Source organism: Fukomys damarensis, unplaced genomic scaffold, assembly GCF_012274545.1.
Source record: "Fukomys damarensis isolate Sample0158 unplaced genomic scaffold, DMR_v1.0_HiC HiC_scaffold_19, whole genome shotgun sequence".
In the NCBI taxonomy this organism is placed as follows: Eukaryota; Metazoa; Chordata; class Mammalia; order Rodentia; family Bathyergidae; genus Fukomys; species Fukomys damarensis.
Window position 1 is genome coordinate 857,945 of NW_022900931.1, and position 19,939 is coordinate 877,883.

The 19,939-nt window shown below is 54.2% G+C and overlaps 1 protein-coding gene across 10 annotated transcripts in view; it reads left to right on the forward strand.

Moving 5' to 3' along the window:
* Positions 1-19,939, forward strand: part of Brd1 (bromodomain containing 1) — a 50,655-nt gene that overhangs the window by 25,930 nt on the left and 4,786 nt on the right. For 5 of the 10 annotated variants that reach the window (XM_033766164.1, XM_019208983.2, XM_010634295.3 and 2 more), the window contains exons 3-8: positions 1,278-1,434; positions 5,425-5,556; positions 5,883-6,011; positions 6,379-6,691; positions 8,441-8,701; positions 13,899-14,399. In XM_033766164.1, the coding sequence (XP_033622055.1) occupies positions 1,278-1,434; positions 5,425-5,556; positions 5,883-6,011; positions 6,379-6,691; positions 8,441-8,701; positions 13,899-14,399 (1,493 nt within the window). Of the gene's footprint in view, positions 1-1,277; positions 1,435-5,424; positions 5,557-5,882; positions 6,012-6,378; positions 6,692-8,440; positions 8,702-13,898; positions 14,400-16,398; positions 19,086-19,939 lie in introns of those variants that run through there. The other 5 variants (XM_033766167.1, XM_033766168.1, XM_033766169.1 and 2 more) reach the window with 3 other exon arrangements.

Sequence of the window (19,939 nt, forward strand, 5' to 3'; positions counted from 1 at the left end):
CCCCCCGCTTTTTTCAGAATCTTTATAGAACAGATTGCCAACCAGATTTTTTCTGGGCCTTCGCATTGTTAAAAAATACTTGTGTCTATATTGCCTCATCTCATCAATAAAATAACCTGAAGTACTGTGTTAAAATAATGTGTAATCTTGTTAAAAATTCTCTTGAGCTGTCTGTGTTAGGATTGAGGTAGTTAATTGCAAACAAGTCATTCCTTAGGCAAATGTGAGAAAAGCAAAAACCACACCACAGGTATAACCGGGGCTGGCCCCACCCGACCTGGGGCATGCGTGTGTGGGGTCGTGGTCTGAGTTCAGGTGACCCCTCACCTCTGCTGAAGCCTGTCCTCTATCCATCATCAGAGTGTCCTTGTGTCGTCTGCCCTTGGCGATGTGCTTGGTGGCCGGGCCTGGGGCTATCTTGAGCTGCTGAGCTCAGCCGGAGGTGACCTCGGGGTCTAGAGCAGGCTCAGGAGCAGATGCAGCAGGGCTGTGTTTCTGCCTGACACCCTTGTTCCACAAGTCTGTAAAATTTCTGATTTCTATTCTCTTGATATCCTAAAATTTAGATGTTCGGTGTAATAATGAGGAATACCTTCTTGGTGCATTTTGTATTTTTGTTCTGTTAAAAGTTTTGGTTTTGGATTGAATTGTGTTGCTTTTTAGTGTCCTTGTGCAGAAACTGATGAGCCATCTTCTGTTCCACCTGGAAATGTAATAAGGGGGCGGAAGAGCTGTCACTAGCCTTCAAGGGATTCTTCTCCATGCATGCAGGTTCTTTTTACCCCTTTGCATCTGTAGGTTGTACCTAAAGGACGAAGTTTCTCAGGAGCCTGGAGAGGCCTTTTGTCATTTAGTGAGGACACACTGTCCAGCCCTGGGCAGCTGCTTGCCTTTTGGCCCATGGCGTCCGCCTTTGAGCCTGGCCTGCGGCTTTGCTGCTCCGCATTGTAGCCGGCAGTGGCCTGCACCAGCCTGTGTGTGAAGAAGACAGCACATGGAGAATGAGACTGTTTAAGGCTTTGCTCCACTTTATTCTGGATGTGTAAATGCAAATACTCTGGATGAAAAGTAGATGAAGTCTTCAGATTGCTGAGATTGTGGGCCTTGTTTTTATAGTACCAAGGGTGGTAGAAATTACTGGTGGTGTGGCTCAGGGAGAAAAGTAAAATGTGAACACGTGGTTTTGTTATGAGTAATACTGTCATTTCTAATTTCCTTGATGAGAATGTATTAATGTATTGGTTCCAAGCTAAACTATGAGTTTTTCCATGTTTTAGATTAAATAGGATTGCAAATCAGGTGGCCATTCAGCGGAAGAAACAGTTTGTGGAGCGAGCCCACAGCTACTGGTTACTCAAGAGGCTGTCAAGGAATGGTGCACCCCTGTTGCGGCGCCTGCAGTCCAGCCTGCAGTCCCAGAGGAGCACTCAGCAGGTAGGTGTGCACCCTCATCTGCCTTGACACTGTGTGTCCTGCTGCTGGCCAGGTGTGGCCCTGGGAAAGGGGCACCTGGCTTAGGCTGGACTCTGTGGGTTGGGCAGGTGACCTCCATGTCCTGGCCTGGGGTCTTCAGCGTTAATTGCTTCTCCTTTGCCATCCTGCACACCCTGATGGAGTGCTACCCTGTGCCTGGTGCTTCGCCATCTCTGGGGACAGCGGGTCAGGCCAGGGAAGTGTGCAGGGGTGCAGGGGGAGACCAGAAGGGAGGGTGGCCTGCCAAGACCCCGAGCTTCAAGAGCCAGGAGCCTTGCCTGGGGTGATAGTTTTGAGGCCCTGGTTCTGAAGGGTGGTTCAGTGCTGACCACCGGGAGGAGCTTGGAGTCTTGGGGTGAGAGGGAACAGGCTTTTCCTCTCCAAGGGAACAAACCCAAACAGAGTTTGGAACCGTCATACTGCACCCTTGCAGTCACCTCTTTGGGTTCCTGATGGAACTCAGAGTGGTGTGGGTGGCTGTGGACAGTGCTGAGGGCCAGGCCTGTGTTCAGTGTTTGCTCAGATTCCAGCGTCCCTGTTCGTGGTAGGACTGTGGGTGGGATCTCCTCCTGGGCACCATAGTGCCTGCTGGCTGTACAGTGTGGGGGCCCCACAGTTGGCCTCACAAATACCGCTCCCCTCTGTGGCACCTGGGGCTGACCTGGTGCCCCTGCTTCCCTGGAGAGTCCACACATCCAGGTCCTGAAGTGCCTCGTGCAGAGCAGAGACTCACAGGAGTTGTTTTGGTTGCTTAGTGAGTCAGCCAGGTTTTTCTGTTTGTTTGTTTTTTTTTGTCCTGGGGATCGAACTTGGGACCTTGTGCTTGACAGGCAGATGGCAGCACCACTGAGCTCAATCCCTGGCCTAGCCAGGTGTTTCATCTCACCACATTATCAGGCACTGCTGCTCTTCTCTCTGCATCCTTTCTCATGCATGGCTGCTGGGCCCTGGGCAGGAGGAGCCTTCTGATGCAGAGTCACGGAATGGGCATCAAGGTGGTGAGCAGCAGGGCCTGTGGTGAGGGCAGGCATTGACTGGACTGAGGCTTTGGCTTTTGCTTCGGTGACGGCGGAGATGAGGGAAGGAGGTCGTGGTGGAAGAAGTCGAGAATGCAGACCTTAGATCTCCCTTCCATCTGGAAGGGCCCTAGCTTTCCACATGTGTCAGGGCATGAGCCACCAAGGAACAAGTATCAAAGTTGCAAAGATGCAAAGATGGAATGCAGTGCGTGCCTGCAGTTCCAGTACTCTGGGGAGGCTGAGGTAGGATGGCAAGTTCAGGTTCAGCTTGGACAACTTAGTGAGACCCTGTCTGAAGGTAGAAAATAAAGAAAAAAGGGTTGGGGATATAGGTTTGTGGTAGAGTACACCTGGGTTCAAGCCCCAGTGCCACCAAAAAAAAAAAAAAAAAAAAAAATGCTATGCTGATATGGCCTGGGGGGCGTCCAGCTGTAGGGTTGGCACTCTTCGCACGTGCCAGCACTGGAAGAGGGGCACAGGAGGGGATGGGCTGGAAGGGTGGAAGGATGGTGACAGGCTTGGGCTGGGATCTGGACTGCTGGAGGAGGAAGTGTTTTCCCCAGGAGAGCCTGAAGCCCAGGTTGAGGGCTCTGACCCAGGGAAGGATTAGAAGGAGCTGTGTGGGTTTGAGTCCATTATGCGGAGGCTGTTAGAGTCAGGTACCCTGCTTTCCCTGGGCTCAGGGCTTTGAAACCCACGGTGGCAAGGGCTGTAGAAGCCACTTGTGTCTGTTGTGCAGAGGCACCTGCTGTGCTGTCCTGGAGCAGGTGCAGTGTGGGGTGCATGCCCCACACTGCTCCGTGTTGTCCTGGTGAGGTTGGTGTTCCAGGGGTGTCTGGAACAGTGATGCTGCTCAGGGAATCTTGGAGACTTGGGGTGTATGTATGGTCTAAAGTTTTTTCATGTGTGTTTGTGTGGGCTTCAAGCTTTGAAACTAGAAATATTTGATGTTAGATTTTTTTTTTTTTTTTTTTTTTTAACCAGGGATCAAACTCAGGATCTTGTGCTTGTGAGGCAGGAGTGGTGCCACTGAGCTAAATCCCCAGCCCTGACGTTAGAATTTGATTTGTCTGTATTTCTGGCAGGCCCCTCTCTCCTATGGCTGATCTTCCGGGTGGACAGCAGATGAGATGCAGTGGGCTGCTCTGAAGACAGGGATCTAAGGGCCACACTGTCCCCTGCCGTGTGCCAAAGAGGAAGGAGCAGGGTGGCCGCTTGGCTTTGGCTAAGAATTGTTGGCTGTATGCACCTCTCCTCCCTGTCTTCCTCTGTGCCCCTGGGGCCTCTGACCTGGTTGCTCCTGCCTGGCCACCTGCCCTTGGCTGTGATGGGATCCTCGCTGCAAAGCTGTCCTGTACCTCTTGTGCACTGAGCTGTCCCCAGTGCAGGAGGCTTCAGTCAGAACCTGAGCTGTCCTCATGCGAGGGTGGCCGTGTCCTATCCTCTGTGCAGGTGGGGAGCAAGCTCTGTGTTGCTCAGCATTTTCTGAAGGCAGCTGCTGCACTTCCCCTTTTCAGAGATCACTCAGTCCTGTGCTGTGGCGTCTCCAGTTGCCCCTTAAGCAGGAAGTGGACCGTGAGGATGTGGGATGTGTACAGTGCCGGCCATGGCACACTACCTCTGCATGACCATGACATGGCCAGGCTTCATTTCTTTATTAAAACCAGGCCATGAGCAAACCAATGAGTTTTGCTGATCCACAGGTCCACAGGGAAGGGCTTGTGGGCAGAGGGGAGATTTCCTTTATCTCTCAGGATACCAGGCTGAGTGTCCTTCTGGCTGGTACTCTTAGAATCTGTCCAAGCGAATGGGCAGGTGGTTTTTCATGCTTGCGGGAGTCTGTAGTTTCCCACATTCACCTTTTCAATGTTACTAGCTTTGTTTACTGTTGTTACTTCTGATGTGATACCCAAGGACCAAGTAACAGTAAGGTTCTCCCTGTAATCATGCTAAAGCTGCTTGGTGGAGACAGGAGCCGCCTGGCTGGGGGATGCAGGGCTGGTTCCCCAGGCTGAGTCAGCTCCTGAGAGTGTTGGCTCTCAGACCCTCCTGGACCCTTAAGCATGCTCTCAGGGTCTTGGGAGCTCAGCGCTGAGGCATCCTCTGGTGGTGGGGGACAGAGTAGGCCACAGAGTCTGGGTCTTGTGGGGGATTGTGTTTCAGAAACTGAGGGCAGTGCCTGTCCTGTGGTTGGACAAGGTGTGGGAAATGTCAAGGGTGTGGCTGCGGAGGCAGGAGGGCCTTTGGTGATTTCCTGTGTCTGGGGAGTGTTCTGGTCATCCTGCTGGGGACCCCGACAGTTGTAGTGGGGATATTTGGTTGGCCCTGCCCCTGTGGGTATGGGTGTCCCCCTTCAGGGTCATGGAGAGACCTTGGAGCAGTGTGTGTGGCTGAGGCACTCATTCTGCTCAGGGATGATGCCTGTGGCTGGGCAGACCCTGGCCTGCTCTCCTGCCCCATCTGTGGACGGCTTTTGCAGACGTTTTGCCTTGATGATGGGATGGAAATGGTCTGGGGTGGGCTGTGGTGAGGTCGGGGAACCATTCCATCCCTGAGAGGGAAGATGAAACAGATGCTGGTGCTCGGTACTGCAAGAGGGCACCCAGTCTTGCAGGAGCAGGTGGACGAGCCCAGGACTGTGGTGTCTGGAGTAGGAGCTTGGGCTCCATTTTGCTATGGGGCAGGCCAGATGCAGCCTTGTGCTGTTTGCCTAGTACCTCCCCAACCTCTCCCTCTGCTCCTACTCACCTGGTGGTTGGTCTCTGGGACCACAGTGCCCCTGGTCCCCCACTCCCTTTGTCCCCTTGTCCCCTTGTCATGATGCAGTCGTGGGGCTCCAGCAAGGGCAAGTCCAGGTTGCCATGCAAACGCCTTGCGCCCCCGGCAGAAGCCTGGGGTGTGTGACTGACAGGAGTCTCACCTCACTTCTCAGAGAGAAAATGATGAGGAGATGAAAGCAGCCAAAGAGAAGCTGAAGTACTGGCAGCGGCTACGGCATGACCTGGAGCGAGCCCGCCTGCTCATTGAGCTGCTGCGCAAGCGGGAGAAGCTCAAGCGCGAGCAGGTGAGACCTCCTGCCCCATATGCTAGCTGTCCCCAGTGTCCCAGGGGTGGCCAGTGCCGTCTGTGCCTGTCCCCACTTCCAGCATGTCCTCCTGTTATCGGTCTTTCCATGGTTCCACTTGCAAGTGGTCATGTGACTGTGTGCTAGATTCCCGAACCTTCTTAGAGGGCAGCATCAGCCTCTGCCTCGAAGGCAGCATAGCGCTGGCAGTGCAGTGGCATCAGGCGTGAGGCCATGTGCTCCGTGGGTGACGCAGTGGTGTCTGGGGGCATGTGTGGCCTGTGGAGTGGCCATGGTCCCCTGAGATGGCGGTGCTGTGGTCCCAGGTGAAGGTGGAGCAGATGGCCATGGAGCTGCGGCTGACCCCTCTGACTGTGCTGCTGCGCTCGGTGCTTGAGCAGCTGCAAGACAAGGACCCCGCCAAGATCTTCGCCCAGCCCGTGAGTCTGAAGGAGGTGCGTGTAGCCATCTGTCATGTCTCGGTGACTGGGGGGACGCATCCTTGCGTGCCCAGTTCTCGTTCTCATGTGATACGTGTGTTTGATCACAGAAAATGACACGTTCCATTGTAAAGTGTTGGAGGGCCTGGGTGGCAGTCTGTACTCCAGCCCTTGCTGTTGGTGGCTGGCTGTGCTTCTAGGAAGGGGACCTGGGTCAGGAAAGTCCTTGCAGAGGTTGGGGGTGTGTCTTGATGGCCTAGTGTGTGCTGTTAGCTGTCTGCAAACAGTTGGGGGTGCATGTGGGGGCTCCCAGATGTCACCAGTTGTAGATAACAGGTTGGAGTCTTGGTTTGTAAATGGTTGTTTTCCTCCCTGAACTCAGGTGCCAGATTATCTGGATCACATCAAACATCCCATGGATTTTGCCACAATGAGGAAGCGGCTAGAAGCCCAAGGGTATAGAAACCTCCGTGCGTTTGAGGAGGATTTTAATCTCATTGTAGATAACTGCATGAAGTACAATGCCAAGGACACCGTGTTTTATAGAGCCGCAGTGAGGCTGCGCGATCAGGGCGGTGTTGTTCTGAGGCAGGCCCGGCGCCAGGTGGACAGCATCGGCCTGGAAGAGGCCTCGGGAATGCACTTGTCTGAGCGGCCTGCTGCGGCCCCTCGGAGGCCTTTCTCCTGGGAAGACGGTAAGAACCACCGCCGTGTCCAGCGAGAACCGGGAGGATGACTTCCCAGCAGATGGGCAGTGTTCAGATTCCCTGAGGTCATAGGGGCACTGCTGGGGTGTGGTTCTTATCCTCTGCCATCTGGGGTACCTGGCCCACAGCCTGCTGTGTTCTGGGGGCCCGCTTGGGAGATGTGGCTGGTGGCTGCCCACATCTGGGTGGTACAGACTAGGAAGACAGAGGAGCTGGAGATTTGTGTTCCGAGTGGTGCTGCTGGCTTCCGAGGGTGTTTTGCAGCAGAAGTGTTGGTAGAGCAGAAAGGTTCCTGTCTGTACAGGCACGTCCCGTACTCCTGGCCCCAGCATGGGCCTGTGAGGGTTGGGTGGCCTGGGCGGGCTTACCTGCCCCTCACCTATCTGCCTCCTCCCTCAGGTAGTCCATGGAACCCTCGCTGCCCCTGCTGGTCAATCGCGGTTAGCATTTGCCCAGTGGTGTGCACATCTGGGTGGTTGGTGGAGCATCTCAGAGGATGCTTTTCCTGCGTTCACGCTTGCTAGCAGAAGCTATGGTGTCTGGTGGTTTGTTCAGAGGTCTTCATTCTTGGTTTCTTGGCCTGCCCTTTCTCCTGGCAAATCATGGACCGGTGGGGACTGACCCCTGTGAGGTGTCCTGGCTTCCTCCTTCCCTTCCCTCTGCTCTTCCCTTATGCAGCAGTTGTGGCTTTGGTCTCCAAGTCCTCCCCTCTGGCTTCCAGACTCCCTTGAGTGGACAGGGCTGGGGGCCTGAGTCAGTACCTTTGTGAAATGGATCATACCCATGGCTGAATGAATTTCCACACCGTCTTTCTTTGAAAGGGAAAGTAGGGTTGAGAAGTCCTGTTTTGTTTCTCCTGCCTTGTTTTGGGGTTAGATGGAGAGGAGGATCCTGAGCTCTGAGGGGTGCCTGCTGTCTGTCAGCACTGGCCCTGCTGTGATGCTGGCGCAGTGAACAGGGCTGCTGGTCCTCTGTAGGAAGGGAAGGGCAACGCGGGGCTGTTTCTCTGGGCCTTCAGGTAACGAGAATGTTTTCCAAGTGAGGAGTATGAGGTTTTGTGTGCAGCAGAGTTGGCGTTACACTACTGGAATGTTTTCATGTATTTCCTGACGGCCTCTCTTTACTTCCCGCATGGATGAGGTGATTTGGTGTAGGACTTCGGTTTCTGGAGGACATGAATCTTCTCCCTCTTGCCTCCACCCTGCCTCTGGCTCCTGGTTTTGTTGTCAGATAGTGGAAAAGAGGAGTTTATTTTTTTAGTCATCTGATGCTAATTTATGGTGGTTTCTGCTTTACAGGTTTTGGAAGTTAGTTGAAATGGAAATTGTAGAGACTTTTATAATAAACATGCTAGGAATTCACAGGGTCTGTGGGTTTTGGCTAGGATGACATTTGTGACACGCACATGGCTGCAGTTTCACATTTGCGTGGTCACTTCTGTTGGCAGACCCTGTGTAGCTCATCTGTGCTGGGGGGCTGGTTGGGCCTACACTCTCCCGTGGCCCTTGTTGTGCCTTTCGGGAGCCAGCTCTCTGCACAGGAGGCCCTGGCTGGGTCCCATGCCCTGTGGCTGTGAGGGTAGACATCTCCTTCAGGAGCTTCCTGTGTTTCTAGTGGGTTCAGGGCATGCCAGGGGGCCCTGTCACAGCCTCAGGTGGCCATGCTGGACCTCGGCTGAGGAGTGTCATGGACAGTTGGGTGAGGAACTGGTAACTGACATGGTGTCCTTTGATCCAGTGGACAGGTTGCTGGACCCAGCCAACAGGGCCCACCTGGGTCTGGAGGAGCAGCTGAGGGAGCTGCTGGACAAGCTGGACCTCACCTGCTCCATGAAGTCCAGTGGCTCGAGGAGCAAGCGGGCAAAGCTGCTTAAAAAGGAGATCGCCCTCCTGCGCAACAAGCTGAGCCAGCAACACAGCCAGACCCCTGCAGCGGGGCCCGGCCCCGGAGGCTCGGAGGAGGACGCTGCCCCCCTGGGGCCGGATGTGGGCGAGGAAGGTAAGCGCTGCCACGGGGATTCACCCTGACTTGGTCAGCCTCAGTGAGGCTCTCGCTCGTTGCAGATTTGTAAGTTCTGAAGTTCATGAAGTTCTGGTCACTGGGTCTTCTTAGTGGTTCTGTTTCCTTTTGAGAAGACTTTGTGGTCTGTGCCCTCTGTGCCCTCTGTGCTATATGCTGGCACTTACTTGCTTCATGAACTTTAAGGCGCAGAATGAGATTTATTTTTCTCAACGTGGGGCCTAAAAATCTTTTAAGAGAATGGTTTAGAATCTAATCTTACCTTGTGTTGAAGAGTAAAGGTAAAGAAATGTTTTTGGTGTATTTGTAAATTGAGGGAGAGCTATTTTAATTCTGCACTAGATTGTGAGACAGGGTTGTTTTTTTTTTTTTTTTTTTTTTTTTTTTTTTTTTTTGAGACAGGTTCTTGATTTGTAGTTCAGGCTGGCCTTGAACTTTCAGGGATACTCCTGCCTCAGCCTCCCAAGTGCTGGGATTATAGGCATGTGACACCATGCCTGCCAGATAGGTCTCTTTGAGAGGCTGTTTTAAACTATTAGGACAGAGTTGCTGTCCCTGAGGTTGTAAAGGTGGGAAGGAGTTGGGGTGCTTTTGAACAGAGGCTGGTGTTGCTCCTTGCAGGCCTTCCTGTAAGTGACCTCAGTGGACACCCATGCCTCCCAACCATGTGGAGGGACAACTGGGGAAAGGTCCGGGCAGCCAGGAGAGAAAGGTGGGTGAAGAAACCCATCTGTCCAGTGGGAGACTAGGGGACGTGGTACAGAGTTGACCTGGGTGGTGAGAAGCTGGTGCACATGTCTGAGTTGCAGGAGGTTTGGCTAGAGGCAAGCACTGCAGCCAGAGGGGTTGTGAGTGAGCGCCCGCTCTGTACTCTACTTTCCTTGCTCGAAACAGTTGCCTTACGGTTGTACAGAGTGGGGAGTAGAGGGCTTGTTCCTGCCACCGTCGTTAGCAGTTTGGCTTCCTGAGTCTTTCCTGGCTCACCCAGGTAGGAGTAGAACATTAAAGCAGAACAGATGTAATTGGTCAGCAGTGCATTTGACCTCTGGCTGCCTGTGTCAGTAAAGGTGGTGCTGCCCTGCCCCTCAGAGAGATACGATGTCAGCAGTGTGTAAGTCACATGTAGTGACAGCCTCCCAGTGCTGGCGGGCCTGCAGCTCCCACTGTGGTTCCCCGTGCTCTGTTGAGTGGCTGCCTCAGGAGCATGTGCCAGCGCTCGTGGGTTTCCTTGTCCTGGAAGCTATCTCGGTGCATCTGCCCTTTCCTTACTGTGTGCACAGTGGAGGCTCTGTTCCTTGTGTGCCACATGCACTTCCTGTTGTTGAGAAACCTTTGTTGTGAGCACGTGGCACTCCTCTGCCTTGTGCAGGGTCCTGCTTGTGTTTTGGAGGAGCATTTGCTCATAGAACTCTTGACTGTCTGACCCATGCAGGACCTTATCTGCTCTTTCTTTGTGCCCTGCTGGGTCCCAGATAGTGGTATTGTCTGCTCACTCTTTGGTCTGTGTGCTGCTGTTGGCCCTGAGAGTGAGAGAGAGGAGCTTGCCCCTCAGTCGGTCACCTTCGTTAGATTAGCCAGACCATGGCCTGGCCTTCCAGACAGACCTGGCTTCCTACAGCACAGGGGCGTTTGCCTTCCCAGTTCTTTCTTCAAAGGCCCTGACCTCTGGCACTGGGCTTACTGGGCTAAGGATCCTCTGCCTGCTGCAGGTGTGTTTCCCTAAGTTTCCTTGCCTTGAGGAGGGGCCAGCTGGCGCCTTGTTCCTTTGCAGTTCTGGCTACCTTAAAGAACGTAGGTGGGGATCCTGAGAGAATGCCTACAGTGGCTGCAAGTTTGTGAGGTATTTAATGTGCTTGGGCTCCTCGCTGAGAGGAAGGGGCAGGAGGAAGGGGCAGCCTGGCCGCCTGCTCCGAGGTGGGGCAGGGAAGGTAGACACAGCATCATTCTGGAAGAAGAGATGGAATCCCAGGTAGAGCCAGCCCAGCGTGGGAGGCTGTCTGAGCACATGGGGAGACAGTTCACAGGCGCCAGCAAGCAGACACTGAGTTTCAGCCCGCTCCTCTGAGATATGGGCCCTGTCTTCCTAAAATATAATGCCAAAGTTGTCATACCCGTACCCAGAGGCAGTCCTTAGTATCAGACAGTCTGTTGGAGTGTTTATATGAGCTTTACGTGGTTTATGTTTGCAGAAGCATAAGCAGGGTGACTGCCGGGGTGCCCAGGTCAGGGAAGGAGGCTTCTGGCCGGGCCTGGGCTTGGTCTGCTGGACCAGGGCTGGGCTGTCTTTGTGCCTAGCGTTGACTTCATGTTCCTGAGATGTCATGACAGGTCGAGGGCCAGGTACACGTGGCGAAGTGGTGATGAGGCTGTGAAGCAGAGGTGGGCTCTCTCAGGGCCATGGTTCAGCTGGCAGGTGGGTGCGGGGCAGGGCAGTCAGGGCTGGTGGAGTCTCATGGAGCCCAGTGAGGCACTGCCGTGTGTGTAGTAGCCTGGTGCTCTTGCTGTTTACCCACGCCATATGGGGTGCGCCACTGGGTAGGTTTTTAAGGTTTCTGCTCAGTGCTGGAATGCGGTGTGTGAACTCGGTTCCTTCCTGACTGCAGAAGTTGGAGTGGGAGCAGGTGTGTGGGGCCAGTGTGGTTGGTGGCATGGGTTGGAGCCCCACACCCCATGCTGTGGTTTCTAGAGCTGCCATGGCTTTGGTAGAAGCATGGAGGGGCCTGGCGGCCAGTGCAGGATGCAGTGTAGGTGCATGAGGACCCTCTGTGCAGCGAGTCTGGGTGGCGTCCTGTGGGAGGCTGTGCCTATGGGATGAGTCCTGGCCAGGGGGGCTTTGTGGGACTGGCCTTCATGCTCATGGCTGAGACTTGCCATTTGTGTCACATGGAACTTTTTAGAGCAGTTAATAGAGCATTTCTCACATGCAGTTAAATACAGCATAGTATGGGTGGTAGCCAGTGAGCTTTTGAAAAGAACTTTAATAATTGCAGATTTCCCTAGGGGGACCGATGGATGCCAGCTGCTGGGGTGTATTGCATGGAGGGTGGTTGTGGAATCTCCCCTCATAGCCATCCAGCGAGACATAGGTGTTGCTGTTTCTCATTTACATGTGAGGAAATAGAGAGGTCTCCTGGCCTGTGTGGATCCCAGCAGGGAGGAGATTTTACATCTGACATCTCCAGCGCCCTCTCTGTCCACTGGTGAATGCCATAGGATGGCATCGAGTAAACCTCAGAGCGGTGTTTGGGGACCTGGAAACCTGGGGGCACATAGGGGGCTGACCACAGAGTAGGGGCGGAACACAGGGCTGAGTGAGAAGGGCTGGGTGAGCGTGTTGGGTGGCCGTGCCTGGGAGGTGTGGCCACAGTGGAGAACCTCATGGAGGACAGCACGTGGTGGCCTGCTGCCGGCAGGACGATGGATGGACTGCTTTCTGGAGCTCTTGGCTGGAGAGGTGGGTGTGTGCAGGCACCTTCTTTCCAGCCTCGACTGGGTCACAAGGAGCACTTTCAGAGTGTCCTAGTCGGAATGTGCACTGACACAGGGCAGGGGAGAGGTCAGGGAAGAAGGAGAGGCCGGAGGCAAACTGCGGTGCTGCGAGTGGGCTCAGCCCAGCCTGATACCAGCTGGCCCTTGGCGGCCAATGCTGTCATCCATCGCCCCTGCACAGGGATGCAGCACATATGCACCGTCCGTCTGCAGAAGACCTTGAGTAGGGGCCCTGCACATGCCTGGTCTCGTCTGCTCAGGACCGCAGTGTGCACCATGATTGTGATTCCCCAAGTGTCAGTGGTATCGAGCAGAACAAGCAGGGAGCTTCTATCCCCTCCATCGTTCCAGTGACTCAGGTGCCCAGGCCCACTTCATGGGAACTGTGGTCCCCAGGTGGGACTCATGGATGAGTTTTGTGGACTGATGGGCTTGTGCCTACTGTCCGTAGCGTCTGGAGTAGAAGGCTCTTGTGCCAGCAGGCTCTGTGTCCCCACTGTGATGGGTATGCCTTTAACAGGCCACAGCACACATCTGGCCCATGTGGATCAGGGAACCCTTCCTTCCCCTGCCCAGACCAGGGAGGATGATGTGGTCAGGGGACTGGCTCTTAACCCTGTGTACTTTTTGGGGTAGTTAGGGAGAACTTGCCGTGCACCACGCACAAAAGATTGGCTCTGAGTTAATCAACAACCCAGAGGCATAAATGAAGCTTCTAAAAGCTTTTTAATTTTCGGAGTGAGTTTTCGGATTTAAATTTTAACCTTACACATTTCATATGTTTCGTGGGAAGTTTGCAGCTTTAATGAAACTATACCTAGTGATGCTGTACACCTCTTTAGCTCGTTCAGGTTGATGCTTTGTTTTGGGTTTTTGTTTTTGTACCAGGGATTGAACTTGACATCTTGCGCTTGCGAGTGTTGCTTTGTTTTGTATCACACTTCTATAGCCCAAATCAGTCCTGCTCAGAAAGAAACCCAGCGTGTGCACAGCCTGTCCTGTTCCTTGGGCTCTTAATGTGCGAAGCGTTCATGTCATTTAAAGTTGGTAATTTTTAAATACCTTTTTAAAGAGGTTGAAACACTGCTTCCAAAGACTGGACTCTAAAGTCAGATAGGTAAACAAGGCCTTTGAGAGAGCTGCCTAGAGCCAAGTAGACTGTGGGGGTGGGTGTCTTGCTTCGAGAGTCCTCCTTGGCCACTGCCACTAGCAGGTTTGGGCTCCTTGGAAAGCCCTGGTCAGGAAGACACGAGCCTTGTCTCCTAAGGTCTGCCACCTCTGCAGGGCAGAGTGCTGCACTGTGGGGAGCTCCCTTGGCCCCCTTTGTGCTGTGCCTGTTTGTCATCTGCCAGGTAAGTGAATGTCGATTCAGATTGTCATGAACTCGAATGCTATGTGTAAATATTGGTGTGTGTGTGAAATATGTGTTCACACTTTTTCCAGAGTAATTTTGCACCTGGGTGGAGGGCCTCGGGCCTCAGCCCTTGTTTGGTTAGGAAGATGCACACAGCATGACCCAGGGTGACCCAGCAGCCCCAGGCTGCTCCCTGCTCAGCAGACGGTTGTGTGTGATGCTTTGTTTCCTTAATTGATTAGTATTTTGGTGGACTTCACATTTATAGTAAGTTTTATAATAGACTTTATAATCTTCAGTTTTCAAAAATCACTTTATTTATAATTTTTTCAGGAGATAAATCTCCCCCTAAACTTGAACCATCAGATGCATTACCTCTTCCTTCAGACTCGGAGACTAATTCAGAACCACCAACCCTCAAACCAGTAGAACTCAACCCCGAGCAGAGTAAACTATTCAAAAGAGTCACATTTGATAATGCATCACATAGCCCTTGCACTCAGAGCGCACTGGTAAGCGGACACCCTCCAGAGCCCACCCTCGCCAGTAGTGGCGATGTGCCGGCGGCTGCGGCGGCCTCCGCGGTGGCGGAGCCATCAAGCGATGTAAACAGACGCACTTCTGTTCTCTTCTGCAAATCGAAAAGTGTAAGCCCCCCAAAGTCTGCCAAGAACACTGAAACCCAGCCAACTTCTCCTCAGCTAGGGACCAAAACCTTTTTGTCTGTAGTCCTTCCGAGGTTGGAGACTCTACTGCAGCCAAGGAAAAGGTCGAGGAGCACATGTGGAGACTCCGAGGTGGAGGAGGAGTCCCCGGGAAAGCGCCTGGACACAGGTAAATGTCAGGCGGGCCACCCTGTGTGGTGTGTGCTGCCCGCCCTGTGGGCATCTCTAGCATAAATCTGTCTGTGGTGCTGAGCTTTGTTTTTGTAGTATTTTCTTAATTTCCAGAGAAGACAACGAGCCATTTGGTTTTGCCTTTTGGAAGCTTAAGTTGTGGTGCTGGGTCGGTCGGCACCTTTATGGGAAGTGGCTGTGTGCCCTCTTGGCAGCCTGGGCCAGGGATGCTCCTGATGTATTGTGTGATGACCCCTGTTCCTCCTTGATCCCTTCTCCTTCCCCTTTGGCCTCTAAAGCATCAAGAGCAACTTGCAGACGTGGCTCATCTGAACACCTTGAATGGGATGTGTGTGTCTGGGCAGACAGGTTGGGACCCACCTCTTAGGAGTCTCCTGTAGGCCCTATGCCCAGGCCCTGGACCGGAGCCTGGGACTCCCATTCCTTTTACCCCTAGGGCCCCACAAGGATTCTGTCCTTCTTAAATGCTGCACTGTGTTTATTTCACTGTTCGGTAACACCTGAAGTCATTTCTCCACAATGACTAGGCTTTTGTAACTTTAACAGGTTTCACTAACACACTAGGAGGCTCCCAAGTGTGCTCTCATATATGTGGTTGCATCTGAGGTGTTCCGTGAATTGCTTTGTGCTGTGTTTAGAGGAAGCTGCCCTGGCTCTTTGTTCCTCTGCTCGGACCTCTCTGATGAAAGCCATATGTTTTCTGTGTTCTCTGAGGAGTGGCTATCATCAGTCCATTCACTCTGGAACGGCCACCATACCTTTGAGAGGTGTCAGGGTCAGATCCCCAGTGTCACTGTTCTGGACATGTGTCCCTTTCAGTGCTGGACCACGCCGGGTCCTGTGTATTCTCTGTGCACTGCCACGCCTAGATTGGGAGAAGTACGTCCTCCAGCTGCCGAGGGGTGCTGGCCTCCCAGTCATTTCAGCAGTGAGGACATGGGTCAGTGTAGTGTCCTTTCATGTGCTGGAGTGGTGACTAGCGAATCCCATGTCCTGGAGCCTTGCCAAGCCGGTCAGCAGTGGCATCTGCTGATGACCCCAGCCCTCCGTGCTCACGAAGAGGTCTTCATGCTGAGTGTGCAGCCTTCCGTGGCCAATCATATTTCTTGTTGCCAAAATCATCCAGCCATCTCTCCATCCTTTTTTCTTACCTCTCTCTCCTCCCCTCCCCTTTCTCCCTTCCTTTTTTTTCTCCCTCTCCCCCTACTTCTGTCCCTCCCACCAACTCCCTTCCTCATGATGAGTTTCATTTTGATTTTGCACATGTAATCGCTTTTATAGAAACTCGCTAAATTTTATTGTTTGTGGAAACTTAAAGTCCTCTTATTTTGATGAATTGATACTAAATTTGTATTTTAAAATCTCATAAAACCTTTTTTGTTTCTGAGAAACACAAAGCAATTTAAATGTTTCAGAGGATGCAGGTGGAGGAAGAGATGAAAGTTTTTCAGTTCTCTTAACTCCTCTTCAGCCTTTCTCGGCCACTGTGAGGGACAGACTCTTGTCTTGTGTGGCGCTCACCGGGATCCCTGTGACGATGGGACGACTGCATTGTTTCGGTGCCAGTGCAGGCTCAGGCTCCTCTGCTCAGGAGAGCAAGGGCTAGGGCTGACATCACCTCATGGGGCTTTGTGGCTGTGGAGGAGCCTAGAGCACAGGACACTGGACCAAGGGGCCGCTCCTCCAGGCTGGTGTGCTGCCCAGGGTGTCTTGCGTGTGCATGGGCAGCTATTCGGGTGGTCTGCCTGTTTGGGCTCAGCTGTGATGTAGGTTTAGGAGCACCTTAGACGCGTTCAGCGGATGTTCTTTATAGGAGGCAGACACCCACTCCGCTCTAGTTCCCATGTTTCCGTGGAGTGTGCAAAGGCCTTGGTCACGGTGAGTCATAGTGCCGTCTACTGCAGACCTTTAGTACTTGTGATCGAAGCGTGCTTTTGATCCTGACTGAAATGGAGATTTTTGCTTTCTTATTCCAGAATGGCAGTAGATTTCAGTGGATGCGAGTTGAATTCCTAAGCGCACCCCTGAGCAGCCCGGGAGCCTTAGCACTAAGATCAGACCCTCAGGAGCTTGAGGCGGCTGCTGCTGTATCTGCTCCGCCCAGGGCAGCTGGGCGCGGGCTGGAGGTGCCAGCCCTGCCATCGTGCTGGCCTTGCCTTCGCCCGAACGTCGGGTGCCCTCTGCGCACCTGGATTTCTTGCTCGAGTTGCACTCTTCGAAGTCTGAGGACGTGAAGTATTTGGAGCCTTCTGAGCTTTTCCAGATTCATCCGCCACTCTGAACTTGTAGGGCTGGTGTTCTCCAGTGCACTGCAGGACCCGAGTTAGATTGAGCGCCGACTCGCTGTGCAAACTGCGCCTCCACACCCTGCCCAGCCCTGCACTGCAGCAGGGCAGGCGTGCGACGGCCACAGGTTCCGGGCTCGCAGAGCCAGCCTGCCCTGTAGCTTTCTTCCTCGGGGGACTGTGGACCATCAGGCGGGCTCTGCCATCTGCTTCTTCCTCTGAGACTCTGGAGATGGTTGTGCATTGGGTGGGTGGGGTGAGGAGGGCCGGGTCTTCAGTACCCCGGGACTGCTGAGGGAGGAGGCTGGTTCTGCCCTGCCTCCATCAGACTAAGTGGCTTCTCGCTGTTCTCGCTTAACCACTCATGTACTGGGTAGCTCCTTCTTTGGATCCTAATCCTTTTCTTTTACCTCAACTTGGACTGGAGTTCTGCTCACAGCCTCAGGGACACAGCGATGGCTGCTCCTCATCCTGCACATAGTTCTTGCAAATCACACTGGAGCCACCCTTTAAAGAACACGAATGCCAGCTCCCAGAGGAGTTTCCGCCCCGGCAGCCCTTCCCTCTGTCAGGTCCTGTGGGGACTGGTGCCCTCCTTGAGCTGGGGACGGCTCAATGCCTCTGCTCTCTTCTTGTGGACAGCCTGGTGCATGTCAGAACCAGCAGCGCCGTGGATAGTCCAGCTCCACCTTGCATGTGCCCAGGACTGGCCTGTGATGATGGGCTCTGCTCAGGTGGCCAGGCCGGCGTCTGGAGGGACTGAGTGCTTGACCCCATCTGGAGATGTCCTCACTCAGTCGTCAGCAGCTCCGTTTCTCATGTCTGCCTGGCTTCCGTCTTCCTTAAGTCTCTTTCCTGTACTCCCTCCGGGATTACGGAGCAGCGCTAACTTGTCTTGCTGGTGCCGTGCTGAGTGCCAGTTGGGCCAGCTAACAAACCCTGCCCATAGGACCCGCCGAGACATCCTGCCTGGGCCACGCCTGTCTTGGCTGCCCCCAGCTGCATCTTCACAGAGCTTCTCTTACTAGAGCAGGCAGGGGTTGGGTTTTCTTGTTTGCTGTGCTTACTGAAAGTTTGAAAACGCACCACAAATGCAGTCCTTTTGGCTGTTGCAAAAGTAAAAAGCCAGCAGAATACAACAGGTGCCACCCACCACCACCTTGTGATGCTTGTGCCCTGCCACCAGGAGCAGGGTGTGGCTTTCTGATGCCTGGAACCTCATTGTCAGCCACAGGCCACCAGCACTTGTGTGCTTACTTCCTCCTGCAGGGTTCAGGGAAGCCAGTGATGCAGGATAGCAGGTTGGGTGGCAGCTGCAGGGCAGGGGGCTAGTGCTCCATGCTGCATGGCATCTCTCCTGATATCCCTTCCTTGATGCCTGTAGAGGCTGTGTAGCCAGGGTGGAGGGGGCATCTCCTGGCCACCAGCTTCCCATGCCCTGGGGCTGTTTACCTCCTGCACTCCAGGGGTTCTTGGGAGGCCAAGGCCAGCAAAGACCATGCCTGCCTGTCCCCCCATGAACTTTGTCCTACCCATGGGTGTAGCTGTTCAGAGAACAGGGAGCTCCTAAGGATGCTGTCACTGTCGTGTGGCCTGGCCACTTCTAGGCTTGGCTGCACTGATCCTGTCTCCTTGGGAGAATGGGATGTGGCCCGGTGGGCTTTGTAGTCCCAGGTGCTTGGTGGCGCATGGAGCCGGGGTCTCGGCCCTATCTAGAGCTGTCTCCACGGTTCTCTTGGCCTCTCAGTCCCTGCCAGTCCCCGTCATATCTGTAGCTTCGGGCTGGCTGCCTCGGGAGTGCCAGCTGTTTGTGGGTTCCCTGGGCCCACCTGCGGGCCTCCATGCCCTCCTGGGGCCCGGGACTCCAGACCCTCTGGACTGAACGAGCGTATTTTCTGGCCCCTCAGGGCTTCTGGGGTGCTGCTGGTGAGCCCCATGGCCTCCGTACTCTGAGGACACCTTCCCCAGGCGGGGCCCTTTGCAGAGTGTACAGCAGCAGGGCCACAGGCCATAGTGGTGGCAGTGGCAGGAGGGCCTGTGGCTGGCTGCTTTGCTGCAGCTCTGTGGTCTTCAAACAGCACCACAGGACCTCTCCACGCCGGAGCCCGGCTTCTCAGCTATTGCCTCTTGGAATGTGTCCAGGGGCTGGCAGCCTTCCAGAGCCTGATCTGTCCACACAGGCCCTGCTTCAGCTGCTGCACACCCCCAAAACTGGCCTAGTGCCTGGCCTGCTCTGTCAGCTTAAGGAGTCTTTCCTGGACTGTTTCCTCGGGCTGCCCACGTGCTCAGTACACTTCCACGTAAGGTGTGAAAAACTGTGTGTAAACAACTTGTGGCCCAGATATAAGCTCAGTCATTAAATGCTCAGAAAACAGGGAGCGCGGATCATTCTCTTTTTTGCCTCAGTCACCGAATTTCCTGTTCTGCTCCCTCTGTATCACCGTGGGCTCCACCCCACACCTAGGGGTGGAGCAACTGCCACCCCTGCCGAGGATGGCACACATGTCCTGGGCAGCGTGGGACAGGGGTGCGGATCATGCATCATCTCCAGTCTGGGTTTAAGGCAGGCTGCTCTGGTCTTCCTCTTCCGCAGCTGGCTGCCACCCAAAGTGTGGGTCAGGCCGGCCACAGCTCTGCTCTGGCCCTCCGCAGCTGACCCTGATGGACCAGACAAGGGTGATTGACAGAACCCAGCCCTGACTGGACACATATCTGTTCTTTTCTGGCCCCGTCTCCTCAGCCTGCAAAGGCTTGGTTTGCACTGTAATCTTGGGATGGATGCCTCTCTGAGGGGCACGTGTCCCTCTGCACTGGATCTGTGCTTGGGCTTTGGAATAGCAGAGGTGTCAGTGGTATGGCTCACTTGTCCAAGACCTAAAATCCGCAGAGCCGTGCACTCCAGCCTGCTCCGCGGTGGCAGATGGCACTGGGCTTGTGGCCCCTTCTCAGACCTGTGCCCTGGGCCATCCTGGAGCATGAGCTCTGTCCATCTGTCCATCCGTGCTGGGCGGTCATCTTGATGACTCATGTCAGAGTGGGGTGTAGTCTCTGCTCTGAGGATGGTGCCATCTGCCCACTGTGTGAGATTTTGGGATTCAGTGCAGGCCTGGCTCCTTCCCTGCCTGTGTTGCCTGCTTTGTCAGTGCACGAGTGCTAGAGGTGGCAGGGACCCTGTGTCCGAAGGAGCCAGGAGTGTTTCCTGGAGGGGCAGTAGAGGTGCCGAAGCAGCCGG